This window comes from Temnothorax nylanderi, unplaced genomic scaffold (assembly GCF_030848795.1).
Source record: "Temnothorax nylanderi isolate EJ_2023f unplaced genomic scaffold, tnyl_v1.0 TNYL_tig0086_pilon, whole genome shotgun sequence".
Taxonomy (NCBI): domain Eukaryota; kingdom Metazoa; phylum Arthropoda; class Insecta; order Hymenoptera; family Formicidae; genus Temnothorax; species Temnothorax nylanderi.
Window position 1 is genome coordinate 605,589 of NW_027249148.1, and position 19,619 is coordinate 625,207.

Below are 19,619 nucleotides of genomic sequence, written 5' to 3' on the forward strand. Positions count from 1 at the left end.
TAAGCCTTGCAAGATTAACAAGACTTGTTGTCGCGCTCACTATGGAAAATCAATGACGCCACATATATAATATGATCAATCATTCTGCCGCGATCTCATTATCGGATATTATATACGCGGAGAGCGCTGAAAACCTGAATAGCTGGATAAGGCCGGTAATTTTGAATTTCTTGACGGTATAGGAGCAATCGGATAATAGCTATCGTCTTATAATCCCGCACAGATTCTGTACGGACATTCAGAGTGTACTTAAAGCTTAAGGATCAATTTCGCCTTCGAGCACGCTACTTGTTGCTTTATTTTCGTGTAATGCCAAGGCTGTTTTTTTTTTTTAAAGCAGCTGTTATGTTATATCACACGCCGTTAAACGAATATAAAAGTGTCATCGATAACAATTTTGCGAGACCCAATCAAGTTTAGAGAAGATTTTTCATTGATTTTCTTCATGGATGAGCGGTGAAGTAATTTATTTAATACGCATTTCAATATTTTTACAGAAAAGACACTCTTATTTACAGCGGTACAGTTTAACGATATCAAAATGATTATTATGCTTTTATAGAATGAAATGCGCATCCATGGAACGGACAAAGGCGAAGATGAAAATGTCGCCCAACGCAATTTCGCCCAGTAGAGTAAGGATTGCAACCGACTCTCTATTCCTCGTCTTATTCCACAAAAGTGGTTCCCAGTACTGCAGTTCTATATTTTACTTCACTACTCCTCATCCCTTCTCTTTCTCAACGATAAGATCCGAGGTACGTCGGCCGACAAAGAGTAATGCGCCCTCCGGAGGCGGGTAATTACTAAAAGATGCCGTCCTTCCCTTCTTCGCGAAGCTTGCGTTAGTCGTTACTGACGTTCTCTTATATTTTTCTCTCCGTTTCTCTCCCTTTTATTCATCTACGGACCCGTTTCTCTTATCCCTCTCTCCCTTTTTCTCGATGCATCGCTACTACTGCCTCTGTAGCTACGTGGAAAATTGCGCTATGGAATACTATTGGACGATCATTCTTATGAAAATGTATGTGAGTGTCTTTAAAAGAGAATTGGAGATTGTACAATGCGAGATTACAACGCGACACGATTTGAGCAACTTAAGTGGATAGTACAATAATATTTTTTACTCTTAAAGATGCAATTTTTTATTCTAAATAGAAGAGTTTTGGATTTTATAATAATTTTTTAATTTGGATTTTATAATGATTTTTATAACGTGACTGATGGATATTAGTCGTAGAAAATTATATTTAAGAATTAATCAAGTTATCGCTATTAATTTTCGAAAAATTTGTAATATAATTATACGGAAAAATTTTTAATATTTTTATGGCTGTATTAAATTTATTACAGCTAGAAAGCTGTACAAGCAGTGCTAACTTTTTGATTGTTCCATATTAATCGAATATATATAATTACAGGAGAATAACTGGTTCAACGACTTGGCCAGATTGAGGCCCCTCCGCCGGATAATACACTGATTAGTAGCCGGCACAAGAAAGGACGGAAAGCGAAATATGCCCTACTTCTATTGGACCTCATGAGATCAACTCGTGAAGGAAAATTAAGCAATCCCCGTTGAATATTAAAGACACCGCTATAGAAGTATACCTATAAGAGAATGAATCCCGGATTTTTCAGACTACTTTCGATAGCAATGATTTTAGGTAGCAAGTCAATGACAATCACTACTTTTCAAATTTTTGCACAATGCAAATATACAATCCTGAATATTTTTGCGATAATATAATTGATATTTATCTGTTTATTGCAAGAGATTGATATGTTTCCATTATTAAGTAAAATTTCTTTTTTTATTAATGAGTATATAGATAGAACGATTCTTATAGAAAACTGGTTAGAAAACGAGTATATTTAATGATAATAAAATCCATGCGCTTTTATCCTAACTTATGTGCGTATAATTCTTGGTTACAAAGTGTTCGCGAAACATGTCAAACCCAATAACAGCGGAATTTGAAAATATATTAGTCAAAAAGAGACAAAATCTATCAATTATTTTTCTATAAATTAACTTAAGCATATTAAAAATAATTTAAATAATCGATATTCCATTGATATCTGGATACCCATTCGATCTGTCTTGAATTTCTCAAGTATCCGCACATATTGAATTATATCCATGTTATCATAAAAATATTCAATAAATATACGTGAAATTTTTCATAAAATTATTAAATCAATAAAGGCTCGAAATTGCTAAATAAGGTGTCACAGTTCACGCATGTATTTCAGTTTAAAACATTAGATATATCATAAGAAAAATTCAAATTATTTAATAATTAATATTATGATATAAATATCTCCTGGAAATGGCAGGATTTCTGATATTTGGAAAGAGAAAAAGAAATGTTTTTTTTTTCTTTAAATGAAAAATTAAGAATTAAAATATACTCGTTCTTAACTGTATTCTTTGTCAAAGAAATCACTAAAAATAGACAAACTGAGTCATATTTGATTTATCTAATTAACAATCAAAATTCTGTGTAAACAATTGCTATGTCCATAATCATTCTATAATCTTTTTTTATCAAGACAATACTAATACAACACTAACATTATTAAAAATAAATAATATTTAATAAGAAGACTGAAATCTTCTCTTAAATTAATTTCGTGACTCGACTTTGAAAGTTAAAAGCTAATCATCGTTTGCTCATTATCGAATTGCTTTCAAGAATTGCCAAGAATTTTCAACGAAGTACCATAAAAATCGTGAATGGATCTCAGGGATTGATGAGAAATAACTTTTCATGATGAGGATTGTTACGTTTTCCCGGCGGTTTTATCCAACATGAAGAACAGTGATAAAATTCTTTTATCAAAACAGTGATCGTGCTTGAGAACAAGGAAATAATGCAATTTTTTCTTGCAATGATCTTTAACAAGTATTTATTGTGGAATGTTATTTAGTAATTTGTCTAGCAAATAAAATCTATTTTGATGTGGCATGAAATTCACAAATGTGCTTAATAAGAAACGAGATGAATATTCTGTTTCACAAATTTTTAATTTTATACCTAACGATTTGTCAAATTTTACTTCATTTTTTTCAAATATATTTATAATTCTATAATATCCAAAATTCCGATAAATTTTATGAACAAACATAATATTTGATCATTGGCTTAACATCAAATCTTCTTATTCTTAATTTAAACGTTGCACGCTACATTGTTGATAATTTCAAACGCGGAATTTTAAAATAAAACTGTCTGAATTTGTTATTAACGATCTCTTTTAGTACTGAGTAACACTCGATTGTAATAGCCAATAATGTTGGGATAGATAGTAATACGAATAGTGGAAATACATGAGCATTATGCAAGTAAAAAAAAGAATTAGTTTTTTTTTTACAATTAACGACTTTGCTAATTAAATTTTGTGGATTGGCCTGATGAAGTATTTAGCAATCAACCTTTTTACCGCACGCCATTGAGTAAATACGAAAAATTGCCTATATTAAATTTGGAAGCCGTTCCCACTCTTGGGGGATTCATATTATTCATGACATCTCCGAAGAAGCAAAAAGAAAATATGCAGAATTGACAACAATTTATACTAGAAATCATGCATCAGCTTTTAGAACTCTTGTTTCTGTTGCAAAAGAAAACAAAAAATATTAATTAGTTTAATATTTATATCATAAATAATATGGGATGTAATTGCCTCTCCATGCGCCCTTTTATATTTTAAATTTTCACATGACTGGAGGGTTAATTTACGCTAAAAATAGTTTCAGACTTACAAGGAAAATAATTAAAAAATCACTCACCGGCCGATGCGCAACAGCGGAGTTGTAATACGTTAATCAGATAAATTATCTGAAACATACAAATATTTTTACATTAGCATTGCAGTGCCCAAGATAGTCGATACTTGTACCGATTGTACGAGTAATGAATTAATGATTCGAGTATAATGTAAGGGCGAATCACGTCGCGCTTGAGAAAGTGGTGGAATCCGCCACGGAACAGCAAAATAATAAACGAATATTACTCACCTTACGGTCGTTCCGCCGTTGCCCGATGCCTCCCAGGCCCCCTCCTCCTCTCCGTGGTCCTTCACCAATGTCGCATCTCGACGCACTCACTCACGACATTCACGAGCGAAAATCGACGATATCGTCGCTCATGATCGCGCGACACTTTGCACGGCACTCCCGGTATTAATCTCGCGACGCGGCGCGTACTTTATTATACGATGATGGAAGGATTGCCGGACGTCGGAGATGCCTGTACGATCCGCTCGACGATCCCGTCAGCCCGTGATGCCCCGCAGGTATACGCGACGAGCGAGTCTTACATGGCGGAGAGAATTTCGTAAGTCACATGGCCAACTTCACTCGCCAGGAACAACCGCGTGGACGCTACACTTGCTGGTTGTCAGGCGATTTTGCTTAACTGTAATCATAAATCATCGATATATGTATATACATATATATTTTCTAACTTATTAAACTGCGCGTCGATTCTTTGTCGGACTTAAAACTTTATCTTAATATTTTTAATTTTAATATTCTATTTCAAATCTAATCAATTAATTTTAATATTTTAATAGTTTTCTATTATATGATACCAAAAGATATTCAGAAATCAATCGATTGATATGAATCCTTTACAGGTATATTAAATATGAAAGATAAGACGAAAAGATATATTTTAAAGTTCTCGCCCTAGAAGTACATCTACTTATTCAGTGACGTTTAAAAAAATCGTCGACGGATGACGAATGAGAGCACGATATAATAGACACAGTAAGAATAGTAGGTGTCGAAGTACCTGCTGTTTTTACTTATACTGTGCAATAGAGCTGTTTTCTTTAGCTGCAGTACAAATTTTGCATTTAAGGTAAGTGTTACATACAAGAAAGCATTAGAGAGTGAAAGAGGATAGATAAAAACTGTTACAAAAAAAATACAGAATACGCAGCTGAAGAAAACGGACTTGATGCGATAAGGCGGAATAGAAGCTAACGAAAAACGAAAAACGGAATCCGCCTGGCCCATATAGATAACGAATAAATGCCAAAAGCTAGGAAAATCTTACTTTTAAACTCGAGTTAGCACTAGTTATGTTGGTGGTGGCCACTGCTCGCCGCTGACTGTCCTTCGTGTAGCGTCCTTTACACCAATGGCAGCGAACTGTTTGCCTGCGTTCGATTACATTCAAATGCGTGCGTGTGCGGTCGCTGATGAAATTCGGCCAGAATTCGGTCAGATCAGGTTGTGCCGGACGACGGGGCGAAACGAAAAAAAAAGAAGAAAAGGATAGTAGACGGCTATAAATGTTTATGTCAACTACTGCATGGCATACGGAAGTGCATACGGCTAATTTTTATGTCAAAATGACAAACGCGAGAGAGAAAGAGACTCACCTCTTCGTGACTTTGTTCACGTTCGATATTAGCCAGACTGGACCGCGAGCCACATCTGGTGGAGCTCTTTTCGTCGCCCAGCAGCTGTGTTACTTGTGCCTTGTTATCCAGCTCTACCAACAACTGCAAAAAAAATAAAAACAAATGGTTATATTATGAATCCATATTATTAAACTAATTCAATCAAATTTTAATTTCTATATTACTTTTTATTGTATATGTGTGTATATATATATATATATATATATATATATATATATATATATATATATATATGTATATATATATACATAAATTGGTTTCAGCAACACGTTTGCATGATTTTGCACACTCACGCTTTGCTATCAGAGGTTAAATAATTTTAAATGTTTAGATTATCAAGTATTAAAACTTAAAACCATATAATCAAACTTTGCAAATTTAAAATTAAAATTAATAATTCCTTTTGTAATTCTCGAGCTAGAGAAACGCGGCGCTCTCTGATTGATCCGATGATTGACGGCGTTGCGCGAGGGGCGCAGTTATCACGAACAAAGACACTGCGCGTGTCCGGAGTTGCGCCGTGCTCCGATTCTCGCCGGCATGCTCGCACCTGTGCGTGGGGCGGCATCGACGCGTGATCAACCACGCGGAGCGGCGTGATCGACAACCCCGGATCGAATACGTGCCACGCGACTGACGGCAGGCACGTAGCGGTCAGCCTCGCGGCCCGATGCTTACATCGAGATTGCTATGTTCGATCCTTAACAACCATTAACATTGAATATATCATAGTTGAATAAAATATTTAAAATCCGATTAATGTGTTTAAAATTTCTTTACACGAAGGGATATTAAAAATATAATTGACAAACTCAAGTTTCCAAATTATTTATAATAATAATTATATACATTTAATTTAAGTTTTACACACTTATATATATTTAATTTAATAGTTTTTATACTTTAAATAATTAAATATTAACATTTTACGTAAAAATGTTTAGAGAAATCTGTAGGTATTTCTTTTAAAATATATTTTTGATAATAATTTTCAGCTGCAAGTTTAAAAAAAAATAACGAAAATGTCTTAAACAAGGATTCAGTAAACGAGGAAGAAGAAAAAGTTAACGTACTTATCTGAAATAAGGTAATTATTTATTTATTTCAATATGTTAAAATCCCAGTAAAAATAGCGTAGTAAAATGTCAATGTAACTTCAAAATTTGGAAATCTAAAAAGTAGTAGCACAGATGTCATATAATGATTATTTAAATATGCCTCTTTTAATACTTAAACTACAACTTTTAATATGTATATATTAAAAGAAATTGATTCAAATGTTTATAATATCAAAATAGACTCACATTTAAATGATCATTATAATCGAAAAAAGAAAAATTTTGGATTGGATAGTATATAGTTATTAAACCAGATTATAAGCCGCCGTGTAATCGTAGTCAATATTGTTCTGAATGGTCACTGTCTTAAAATCTTGCTGATGTTCACTATCACTAACGTGATGACGCGAACAAATTGAACTAATATATACCTATGAGTAGACTATAGTCCTTAACCGAGGTATTTTTGAAACTTTTAATTTTCCGAAAAGCACCAACAATAAAAATATGTTCAAAATAAGTTTAGAACTAAGCTTAAAAATAAAGAGTAAATTAACAGCAAAATAATAATTTAATTTTCGACTGCACAGAAGCACAGAAAGTGAACTGGTCTACTCATACGAATTAGAGATGACAAAAATTATAAAAAAAATGCACAGTAGCAACATTATATGTCTCACCATAAAAAGAAAAATGTTCACGGAAAAAAAAATTTTCACCGTTGCAGCTAATCATGGTTTGCTGAAATTGTATTTGCTGCTGCAGCAAAAGAATTTGCCACTGCTGTTATTACATCGGTTTCTTAGCAAAGTAAACTTGTCTGCTATGATCATATCGATCACAAACTGTAAGTTCGCTATCTTAGCTAACAGCTGTAACTAACACAACAAAAGTATGTACAATTCAGTGTGATTCATGGCTTTATGCAGTCTTCCAAGTTATACATTAGTAATAGGTAAAGACTCAATTCCTTTTGAGACGCGGCTACGTAATAGTTTTCACGCCTCCAATAATTAAGGCACCTGTATATAGTTCACAGTTCGCGAAACGCAAGATACATCACGCACTATCCACGCACAGTCTCTATACATGTAAATATAACCTCTATACACATCAGAGAGGTTTGATTGACATGTAAACTGGACGTGTCTTCTTCTTCTTCCTATAATAAGTTTGGCTCTCAAGCAGTACTGCTCAGTGCTCCAAACACGGCCAATAGACTGTGCGTCGACAGTGCGTGCATCTTTGCGTTTCGCGGGACGCGAAAGAAATTGGGACTTACCGGTCGATGTGCAACAGCGGAGTTGCTAACACTGCATTGATCTGAAACATAAATATTTTTACATTAAACCAGTGCCAGATAATCGATACTTAAAGTAAATAATTATCGCGCCCGTTAAATTCTTAAAACTGAGTACATTTTACCACATAGCTGATTTTAAAATACTAATTTAAGAAACGATCGCGGCCGCTGCAAATGGCAGCATATTTCAGCATTAACATCGTTCGTATAATTAATCCGCGAAAAATTGTGCAAGTAATATTACAACCGTGTGAATATCGCGACGTTCGCGAGGTAATATCTCTTCTCGCGTATGCCGGAGATCGAACTCCGGCGAAATTGTGCCGGATTTAAACCTCGAACGGTATTGTAAGAGTAATGATTCGAGTATAACGTAATCAATCACGTCGCGCGCTTCAGAAAGTGGCAGAATCCACCACAGGACAGCAAAATAATAAATGAATAACAATCAAGTACTCACCCGACGATTGCTTCGCCGTCACCTGATGCCCCCCAGGCCTCCTCCTCCTCCTCTCCGTGGTCCTCCTCCGATGTCGCATCTCCGTCGGCGCACTCACTCACGACGCGGCGATGTTCACGAGCGAAAATCCAGCTGACAACTACAGTACTTGCTGCACCGATACCAGCAGCTCCACTGCAACACAAAAGATAATTGTAATTTTATTCCAATTTTAATATCTAAAGAACATGTCTACAACAGTACAAATTTCTTAAGTATTTTGATTATAAAAATGTATGTAAAGCCATAAAAAATACGACGACGCTAGCGCGAAACACGAGTCAAGTTGACGATTGAGAAAATCGAAACCGATCGTCCGAAAGAACGTTAACGAAAGTCAATATTATAGAATACATTATATACATGCCTCGGTATCCGTATTAAATTCCGCAAAGCACATGTATTAAATAAACATTCGATTTATCACAGTTTTCCGTAATCTGAACCGGCGATTCGTGTATTATTCGAGGTTTATCTTCATTTTGCATATAATAGAAAAAAGAAAATATCTTATTAATTATTTCGGCTCGTGCGAAAGGAAATTATTTAATTTTCAGATCCAATTAATTTCTAAATTGAACAAGACATAATATATTAACTTCTTAATGGTGATCTTCTTGATGTTAGCAAACACCAATAAGTAAAACATTATTCTTCGAATATTTTTCCCGATTTATCGTTAATCAACTTCAGTCGGATTTCCGGCAGATGCAAAAGGAAAGTAACGTGTGTGACGCAGAAACAGCAAGAAACGTTTGTTACGCTCTATGTGCGTCAAACCAATTTCAGAGATGTTTTGATGTAAAGGTGAAGAATATAGCATGGGGGTGAACTAAATTTATATTTCTGCATCCAATTTCTACAACGATATATAGTCTGCAAACCGTAGTAGACTTTGGCTCAGTTCACTTTTATCGATAAATGCGCGCATTTATTTCTAAGATTCTACAGTACATGTAACGTAAACTATATGTTAAATGCGCGCATTTATGATAAAAGTGAGCTGAGGGTGCGACGCGACGTCGGCGGTCGTTTTACAAACAGATATATATCGCTCGATTAATGATTCTTAACAGTTTAACGTCCAGCACGACATATTTTGACCAAGTGTCGTGCTCGACGATAATTCGATTCCACGTAAATGAGTGACTTATCGTAAGTTACTATACAGTAGAAGTAACGCTCGCGTATAAAAAATATTTGTCCCGTCATCCGAAAAAAAATGACCGCGACGAGCGTCTTCCAGGAAAACGGCACCGACGAAAAACATGGCGGATGTATATCGCGCTCGCGACGAAAACCGCGCGAGCTTCTCGACGGGACGACATCGACATGGCGATTTGGCGATCGCATTCGCGAGCGCAATTACTCGGGTCAAACGAATATGAAGCGTTGCGTACTTACTTACAGGACAGGAGAGGCGAGGCACGATACTCGGATGCCTCCGATGTGTACTACAGGCCGGCCTCGATCGCGGGTCGATATTCCAGGGATTCCACCGTCATGCGCGAAACACGGCGACGAGAAAACGCAGGCTCCGCAAGCGTCGCGTCCACCATGCTGGACGACGATTAACCCGCATTTTTCGCGATAAGCGGCCATGTCGGCTATTCTGATTGCGAGATCGTCGAACGTACTCGCGAACACCGTGTCCCCTCGGTACCTCGCGACTGAATACGATTACGATCGAAGCTGATCGAAGGTCGGAAGGATCCACGCCGCGTCGCGACGTCACGGCCGTATCGCGCGGTGTCCTGATGAGAACTGTCCCCTACCCCCCACCCCACCCCTTACATTCCTTCGCGCGGCCGGGCGCGGGGCGCGGGGCGCGGCGTACTTGCCGAAATTACTACGCGCGCGATAACGAAAACACGCGACGAAAACCGCGCGAGCTTCTCGACGGGACGATATCGACATGGCGATCGCATTCGCGAGCGCAATTACTCGCGTCAAACGAATGAAGCGTTGCGTACTTACTTACAGGACAGGAGAGGCGAGGCACGATACTCGGATGCCTTCGATGTAAAATTGTCTCGAACGCCGGCCCCGATCGCGAGTCGATATTCCAGGCTCCGCAAGCGTCGCGTACACCATGCTGGACGACGATTAATCCGCATTTTTCGCGATAAGCGGCCATGTCGGCTATTCCGATTGCGAGAGATCGTCGTACCGATACTCGCGAACACCGTGTCCCCTCCGTACCTTCGTTCAATAGAGACGAATACGCCACATCACACCACGTTACACACATCACGCTCGCTCGCGACCGAATACGATTACGATCGAAGCTGATCGAAGGTCGGAAGAATCCAACGTCGCCAGCGGCCGTATCGCGCGGTGTCCTAGTGTGAACTGTCCCCCACCCCACCCCTTACATTCCTTCGCGCGGCCGGGCGCGGGCGGCGGGGCGCGGCGTCTTGCCGAAATTACTACGCGCGCGATAACGGAAACACGCGATTGGCCCAAATAATGAGGTGATCCTCGAGCGTTTGAATTCCGAGAAAAGCTCCCTGGCGACGAACGCAACGGCAAATAAAAAAGAAATACAGCGATTTCCGCGAATCTATACGTATATACGATTTCTTTATGTAGATTCTTTCGTATAGATTCGATCGCACGACCACTGAGACTTCTACATTTTTGTAGAATAAGTTCGAAACAACGTCCCAATTCACAATTATGTACTTTTTACTCATTATAACATAAATTATAATTACACACGCACTAAGCATCAATTAACTATACCGCGCGTTTCGCGGCATTACCGATATTAATCGCGCAAGATCACATAATGCTTGATTTATTGAATAGAAACGGAAAAATAACGCGAAAAAAGCACGGCGAAATCACTCGACAACTAAAACAACTCACGAATTAGTAAAATGGATGAATCGAATAGCAAAGAAATCGAAAATCGAACTTTACACGCTATTCGCAGCGATGTTGTACCTGTTGCTTCGATCTGTATTTTTGTACTGCATTTTAAATAACAATATAAGTGGTGTATGCTCACGTTTCAAAACGATTATTATTTCTATAGAAATAATAATCGTACTGTAACATAAATAGACAAATACCGAAATTAAAGAAACGATTATTGCTCACAAATAGATAAAAGAATAATTTGGATACCTATCTTATATCACATACCACTACAATTTTTACTTTAAATACACTGGGCAACAAAATTATCGCAACAAAAATTTACGTCAAAAATTTGCCCTATTTATACTTTAATAAATAAATTGAAAATAAAAATATTGAACATTAAATTAATTTTAAAAAAATACAGATATTAAAATTTAATTTATTAATTTTAATTGGATTATTAGAATATCCTAAGATTTTAAATAATATAGAAATTGAGATTAAGTTAAATTTTAAATTAAATTTTTACACATGTTTAATATTGGAAATATCTAGCGCTGAGAAAGATAATTTTCGACAAGATTATATCAAATATTTATCGAGAAAAAAGTCATCTTTATTTTTAGCAAAAAACAAGTTCTTGAAATTTGATGTAAATATATTAATACAAGCGGTATAATTGCAATGTGACTTTTTTATGTTTCTTATATTTAAAGACTATGCATTTTATATATTTATTTAAATATTATTAAACTTATATTTTTAATATTATATTGTATTCATTTTTATTTAGTTTAATATTGCAATAATATCGTATGATCCTTTTGTGCTTTCGTCTTGTACAATATTCTGCTCATAAGTATTATCGTTCGATAATTTGGTAATGGTAAATCGATACTTAACGTTGGCTAATTTGCAGGAACTTTGAGTTACGATCAGTTACGACCAGTTAATGAGTGTTCACGCTAAGGCAAACAGCATCTTCAAACGGGAAGCTATTGTTGGAGATACTATGTCACATTGATGGCAACAGGATACGCCCGTGGACACAAACGGCAAGAAAGTCCTGTCAGCTACGTAACATTAAACACTTCCACGAGCCAGGGTAACGCAAGTGAAATTACGAGCAGTTCATTGGAGAGTTTAACTTCAAGGCTCTTGAAACAGCGTATCAATATACGAGGTATTCGTTTCATTTTCATTCGCAATTATCTATCTGTTTTTATTCTTACATTGTAGGAAGTTTGCTTTTCGTTTAAATGAAATTCAAATAGTTTTAAGGCCCATGTTAGATAAAACCGTGTGTGATAAAGCGAAAAAGTTTAAGCAATATTTGAAAATGCGATACCAGATCTTGTACCGTGTGCTAGATTATCGAAATTAATTATTTATCTTGCAAATTAATAAAGATTTAGATTAATAGTATCTATAATTTCATGAATTGTCAGTAATGATTTAGATTAAACATATGTTTCTCAATGTTATCACGGAAACTTAGATCAATCAAAATAATCCCGGCATACTTTAGAATCATTTTTAAAGATTTAATCGATTCCACTGCGCAGCAATTCAACTTTTATTCAAAAATGTCCGTATCTCTACCACTTCATGAGATATTATGTCCAAGCTGAGAAAACGGGCCACTCTGGTACAGGGCGAGAGAAACAGAATGCGCTTGAGGCCACATAGCATGTTCAACAGCAAGCAAAAAGAGATGAAACAGAGAGAGGGGGAGAGAGAGAGAGAGAGAGAGAGAGAGAGAGAGAGAGAGAGAGAGAGAGAGAGAGAGAGAGAGAGAGAGGGGGGGGGAGGGAGGAAGGGAGGAAATGGGGTAAAGCAATGTCGGAACGAGAAGGTGAAGGCGGTGGAGGAGGATGCGGTGGAAGTTAGGTATAGATTATTGTTAGAAGGTTGTTGAGCTAGCAATATATCTTTGGAACTCTGCCTTGCTCTCTATGAACTCGCCTTTCCAGTACGCTAGGTACATACCTTACTAGACGCGACTCTCAACGCGAGTAGACACCCGCGTTGCCAATGTCTGGAACGTTCAACCCCTCGGAGACTCTTCCCTCAGGGGCGCATCTGTGTCACACTGTATCGCGGCTTAATCCTTTCGATAGGAATAATCGTTCGCGGAGGATATCCGTCCGAAGGGTGTTTGTAACTGAGGAGCGTTCGCGGACTTCGTTCTCGAGCCTTTAAAACGAAGGGGGGTAAAAACTTACCGCGTTTTTCATCCGCATTAGTTTTTATCGCGTTTGGTCGATAATGCATCGTTATTCGATAACGCGAGACGTAGCGTCCGTTAGATTTCCGTCGGGTGTTATTGGCACACCAGCGGATTGAAACATTGGGCAGTTGCAGACCATTTCGCGTTCCAATTTCACGTAAACGGTTAAGCTTCAGATTCGAAGGAATCCGTCCCTGGCCTCGTCGTTTCATTCCCTTTTATTTTCCAGAGCTCCCCGTGTCAGCTGATTTGCCCTAAAGGAAGGATACTCGGAGTATGCCCGGTCGGCTTTGCGCAACGGATTCCAATGTGATTTTCGGCGCCGCTGTACTTTAATAAGAGATGTAAGCGAGAAAGAGAGAGAGACATTTGGCGCACGATAAATGCGCCACGATAAATAAGAGTTAAGTTATCCCCATCGCGTTCAGCAGGCGTGAAACAAAGGTAAACTAAGGAAGCAAAGATTGACAGGTTGGATTGCTGCCGGAAGAAACATCTATTTCGCATTCGCTCCGGTCTTTGTTCATGTTTGGCACCGTTTCCTACTCCTTAATATCGATTGGTTGAAGAAGTGAGTGAATATATCACTATGTTCGGTTTGCTAAAGAATTTTCCATTTTAGAAAAGATGATTTTTTTAAGAGAATAATATTCCTGTATTACATCAATAATTTAATAAATTTAATAGACCTTTAGAATGAAATATTTGGTCTTCATTAATTAATTATGCGTAATATTAGAATACTAATTATAAGAGCCTGATTTTCTTATGATAAATATACATTAAATTTGTAACTGATTATTGAATATTGAATATTCTCAGGAATATTTAATCAACCAAAGTAATAGTTATTTAACATTTTTCTGTGCTATGTACGCACATTTTTATATAGGCATAACCGATTGTTATAGCGAAATTATGTAATTAATTATTAGATTTCAACAATTTGATTTAATATTGCATACTATTGCAATTTTATTATTAACACAGTGACAGGCACAATTTCGGCTTACCCAAAATTTCAGTTATATTAAATACTGGGATTTAGTATAAAGCGAATAAAATAGCTTGGAAAAAATAAACGGCTCAACGGATATATAAAATTTTGAAATATTTTTATCACGCAATAACGTAACTTTTGGATTTCCGAATAAAGTTTCATATTTCATTTCCATTTTGTGCGTACATAGATGTGATGAGAAATTCCATTGTTTGACTCAAAAATAATTTTACACTTCGCACGTATGATCATTATTCATCTTAACTCTTTCCTCGAATGTGTTCTTAATTTTGTTCAGTATAAAACTCAATCGGATACCAGAAAATAGTCGTCAATTGCTTTTATGCGCCGTCAAATTTCTCGTCACTGACAATTACTGATTTATATTCTGTAGAAATAGTGCTATTTGTATAAAATCTGAATTTGCAAGTAGAAACGAAACAAACGAGATATATACATAGGCCAGTCATATTAGACTAATTTAGGGGGTTAACCTTCCAATTAATCTTCCCAGGTTGCAATCACCATGAATCGCTTTGATTTGAGGTGCTATAAGTGGGTTTTATTTTGCTTCGCAAAATTAACGCGCAATAAAAAGTTATTAACAATATTATCAACAAAAAACACGATTTTTTAAATTTTTTCTCAAATATCTCGAAAACTAAGCAAGATAGGGTAACTAACTATACGTACCTTTTTTGTAGAGCGTGCAAAAAACGGCTTTGCAATATGGTTCAATAATAATGCGAAAAATCACGTAAATTTTAATAAAAAATAATTATTTTAGTGTAAAACAAGCGTTATCCGACCTGTGCGCAATATTGTATAACTTTGCGCGTCAATAAAAAAATCAGCGTTTGTCGTACGAAAAAAATACAAGGGTCCTTTTTTGTTGCAAATTTCGTCCACAACAAGATGCATACAATAAAATTCGTCTCAAATAAATTATAAGGCCAGAAAACAGCGAAAAACTAAGACTATTCCAAAAAATCAAAATTTTTTGCTTACATAGCTACAAACTAAAGAAAAAGGGTCTAAAAAATCGGTTGCATCATGAAAAGTATTCTTTGTCGTTCTCAGATGATGTGTGATTTTTTGGGGATTTTTTATTCCATTTTAAATGACGGAAAAAATCACCGGCGCAACATAAAAAAAACAATGAAATCGAGGGTTTTCGGGATCCGAGTCTCGGACTTTGACGACGCGTGCAAGCTAAACGACTAACTTGACGATAAATGTTGTTCAGATCATTATTGTAGATAATTTTACGCCCTACAAAAAAGGTACGTATAGTTAGTTACCCTATCTTGCTTAGTTTTCGAGATATTTGAGAAAAAATTTAAAAAATCGTGTTTTTTGTTGATGATATTGTTAATAACTTTTTATTGCGCGTTAATTTTGCGAAGCAAAATAAAACCCACTTATAGCACCTCAAATCAAAGCGATTCATGGTGGTTGCAACCTGGGAAGATTAATTGGAAGGTTCGATGTCTAATATGACTGGTCTAATAGTGGAGCGTGGCTTAGTCATCCAATAACAAGCTGCTCTTTGTCAGATACATTAGAAAAATCACACAATAAAAGGAAATTAATATATTGGTTAATGCATTGCGCTTTATCGATTACACATACCTGTGCACAGTGTTCTTTCAGATACAGTGTGTAGCAATGATTGTGCCGTTGCATGAAATCTGGCAGATAACGAGATAAAAGTAACATGTATGCGAATTTAATTCGGTTTTTTGGAATAATAAACACAGGCAACAAACAGCATTCACAGTTAAGCTGCTCCATATTGGCAGCTAAATGTAATTTATTGCTCCATAGTGTTTCCCTTCTTTCAAAGGGGAAAAGAGGAAAAGCATGACTTTAAAACACTCACCTAGGAGACTTGATGAAAAGAGCTTAACAATTGACTCGGTGTGACAATTGACGCAGTCACGCAGACTTCTTCGAACGCAACCTGCAACAAATAAACCCTTATATCAGTTATGCGAGCACACATGTCTGGAGACAAAGTTTATATTCAACTGGCAAGGTACAAAAATGACAGGCTAATCGACATAACCATGTGCTCCACCGGCAGTTCAACGATAACTACCCTCGGTTAATCAGCTGCGACTCCATCCTTTTGTCTCACAGCGAGGAAAGAAATTGAGAATCTAATTGTAAGAGAAAGTATTCCAGAGGGAATGTAAAAGTAAAATAATAAAAAAATATAAAATAAATAAATAAATAAAATAATTAAAATAATTAAAATAATTAAATAAAATAATAAAAATAATAATGATATAATAAAATAACAATTACAATAAAATTGCTTTTTTAATCGATATGCGGGCATTTTGTTATTAAATATTATAATATAATAAATCGCGCGCGAATATTATCAAGAGACAGTGTCTCGCGCCAAGTACACGCGGAGCGATAATACCTATATATATCTATATATGTACAAACTCGCATACAATTCTGATACAATGAATCGTACCCGAATTTATACGTATTTAAATATTTAAATATTATTTTTATATGTAGTGCGATCTTTTACTATCAATATTATAATTCATCATCAATTATATATTAATCGTAAAAGATCGCACTATGTCATCACGTGTGTGTTCACTATGCCATCACGTGTGCGTAATCACTGTACCATCACACGTGTAACCACACGTGATGGCATAGTGCGACCTTCTATGCGCGCACGTATGCCAAAATCACTTCGTGAAGCGAGCATGATGCGTTCGTGCATGCACGGTGTGATAATCACGCCGTGAAGGTAACATGACCCCGCACGAATTGTCATCTGGGAATATACAACTTTTACCACGTGTGGTCTAAGAAAAGTATGCGAGTTCTGTGACACTCTGTAACGTTGAATAATATATAAAATGTTCCGGTCATTTCTGAACTTGTTGCTCTCAAATGACGAGCTTATATCGTGTATACATTAGTTTATTACACGATAATAAACTTTGCACATAAAGGGTTAAAATTATATTGATCAAATATCAACAAATGTTGCATGTCGAAATCGTGGAATAACATTGACAAAAATTTATAGTTTCATATTTGTTCCTGTTTGCATAGATTTATTAAATAATTATTACTGCTGTGGAATTAAAAACAGTTATTTGGAATACAGTATATTTTTATACGTGTTTTTTTGCGATGGTCTCATTGTGCGTGAAAAGTGATAAATAGTGAAAAATCATATAAATTAATTAAAAAACTTAATTGAATATTTTAATAGTAATTTCTCTCTGTCTCTCTTTCGCTTAGGCAAGTTTAAAAGGCAAAGAATTATATTGCTATGTTCTTGTTAATCTCTTTTAAAAACTGCGAAGAAAGAGGAAAACAATTTTCGCAATAAATGTATGTATAAATCCACGTCATCACATACACAAGATAGAATGTATACCGTTAAGATATATTAGCGTTTTAAAAAAGTTTCCCTATTATAAGTATATCAAAGCATTCATTTGCAAAGTGAGTTATAAGCAAATGTTTTTTACTTCTTGCAGCAGATTGTTATCTATCTCGAAACGCGCATCAGTCAAGAGTTTCTTTGCCGAGGTTCCTTTTCCAATACTCTCCTATTTCTTTTCTTTGGTACCGTATCCAGAAGAATGATAATTAAGAAAATACTTTCTCATTGGTAACTCCTTATCTCGAGAAATTGTTCTAAGGATTCAAAGAGCCAGCTCCTTTCCCGATTTCTACAAAACTCTTTAATACTTTTCTGTAATATCACGTTACTTGTCTATACTTTTTATTTCATTGCAGGTACATTGAATTTCTTTCACAATTCTTTTTACTTCTTTTATCTGGGCTAAGAGATTACTTTGTTGTAAAGAGATAGATCTGTCAATGTAAAGTATTTGAGTATAAGATGCGCGAATTTAATGACGTACGCATAGGTAAACTTTATATTATTATATGCGTGAGTAATTTCTTTGTACGTATAATTGTAATATAATATTACAGACCTATTACATTTGCAGACATATCTTTTCAACAATTAAATATATAAATATTTGTTAGCTTTTATTTTAATATAATTTTATATAAAATATTGTACAATAATACACGTAAATTTAATGTAAGTACTTGGTTAGCGTACTTGATGAAAATAGATTAAGAGAGCTTAAAAGCAGATGTCGGATAAAACTATTTTGCTTTTTACTACATTGCAGTAGGTACATCAAAGAAATAATGAAAGTTTTAAATCATTATACAATTCACTCATTTCGTAATAATAACAGACTAATAAGAACTTAAACGAAAATAGAGAGGTGCATAATTCATTGTGCAAATTGTTTTTCAGAAATTATTTAATTTAATTTAATTATATTGCAATTTCGTGGCAATATATTTAATTATGTTTTAATATATTTAAATTAACAATTTATGATGTAAAGCAAGTAAAAAAATTAGATTATTTATCCAATAAGTAAGAAAAAGAATATCCACGATTTTATTTTAATATTGTTCACTTAATTGTTATTTCTAAAAGAATAAAAATTCGTTCGTCCATGATTACATTCCTTTTGCTCGCTTGTTGTCTTCTGCCGTTTGACATTAGATGTTACTCTCGTGTCTCGTTTACTCAGCCAACGTTCACCGACGGCCAAAAGGTACAAATTTTCCGAAGAACAATTTTCGACGACGTGAGAGAAATCGAGTCACGCCGTGGCAGGACTTTGCACCACAAACTTAGCTCAGTTATGAGTTTGCTACTGTCCTCAGACATCACCAATGCGCTAACTCGACACGTACTCACGTCCACAAAGCGATAAAAATGAATTTTGTTGGAAACGGGCCAGCAGAAAGAATGGATGGGTCAAAGAAAGCCTGCTGCTATCCTTTATTTATGGCTTGTTACAAACTGTCGTCGAAAGTACGTTACCACACGAAACTAGATAACGATTCATCGAGAGAGCAAAGAGAAGTTACTTTGAGAAACGCAAGATATTTCTAGCAATAGATTTTAATTCTTATGTATCTACGAGTGCTCGCGGTAATTAGACTACAAAATCAAGCGAAGAAGACGAAGATTTGTCTCTGAAGAACTCGTCAATTACGGAAGTCTCCAACTTTCGGATGTGTAGACAGAGCTTAACAACTAATTCGATTTTTATAAACAAACTCGGTGCACGCCTCCACGAAATCAAGCGAGAAAAGCTGAGGAGCAAACTCTGAACTTTGTTTTCGAAACG

The 19,619-nt window shown here is 35.8% G+C and overlaps 1 protein-coding gene across 3 annotated transcripts; it reads right to left on the reverse strand.

Annotated features, from left to right (window-relative positions):
* Positions 1-5,069: 5,069 nt before the first annotated feature.
* On the reverse strand, positions 5,070-10,611 carry LOC139774738 (uncharacterized). 3 transcript variants are annotated; one of them, XM_071710167.1, is made up of 5 exons: positions 10,286-10,611; positions 8,261-8,434; positions 7,780-7,820; positions 5,398-5,520; positions 5,070-5,211 (listed from the first exon to the last, which is right to left on the reverse strand). In XM_071710167.1, exons 2-5 carry the CDS (start codon positions 8,337-8,339, stop codon positions 5,146-5,148), a joined length of 309 nt encoding a protein of 102 aa, XP_071566268.1. In that variant the 5' UTR covers positions 8,340-8,434; positions 10,286-10,611; the 3' UTR covers positions 5,070-5,145. The 3 variants fall into 3 exon arrangements, with proteins under 3 accessions (XP_071566268.1, XP_071566266.1, XP_071566267.1); XM_071710165.1 differs by having other exon boundaries at positions 5,070-5,520; XM_071710166.1 differs by lacking the exon at positions 10,286-10,611 and adding an exon at positions 9,704-9,985 and having other exon boundaries at positions 5,070-5,520.
* Positions 10,612-19,619: the final 9,008 nt, after the last annotated feature.

Bases quoted from the DNA above. Each gene is read 5' to 3' on its own strand.
- LOC139774738 (XM_071710165.1), bottom strand. From the start codon at position 8,339: ATGCGACATCGGAGGAGGACCACGGAGAGGAGGAGGAGGAGGCCTGGG. The intron at 7,821-8,260 runs GTGAGTACTTGA...TTTATGTTTCAG, and splicing joins GACGGCGAAGCAATCGTCGG to ATCAATGCAGTGTTAGCAAC. The intron at 5,521-7,779 runs GTAAGTCCCAAT...TTTTTTTTGCAG, and splicing joins CCGCTGTTGCACATCGACCG to TTGTTGGTAGAGCTGGATAA.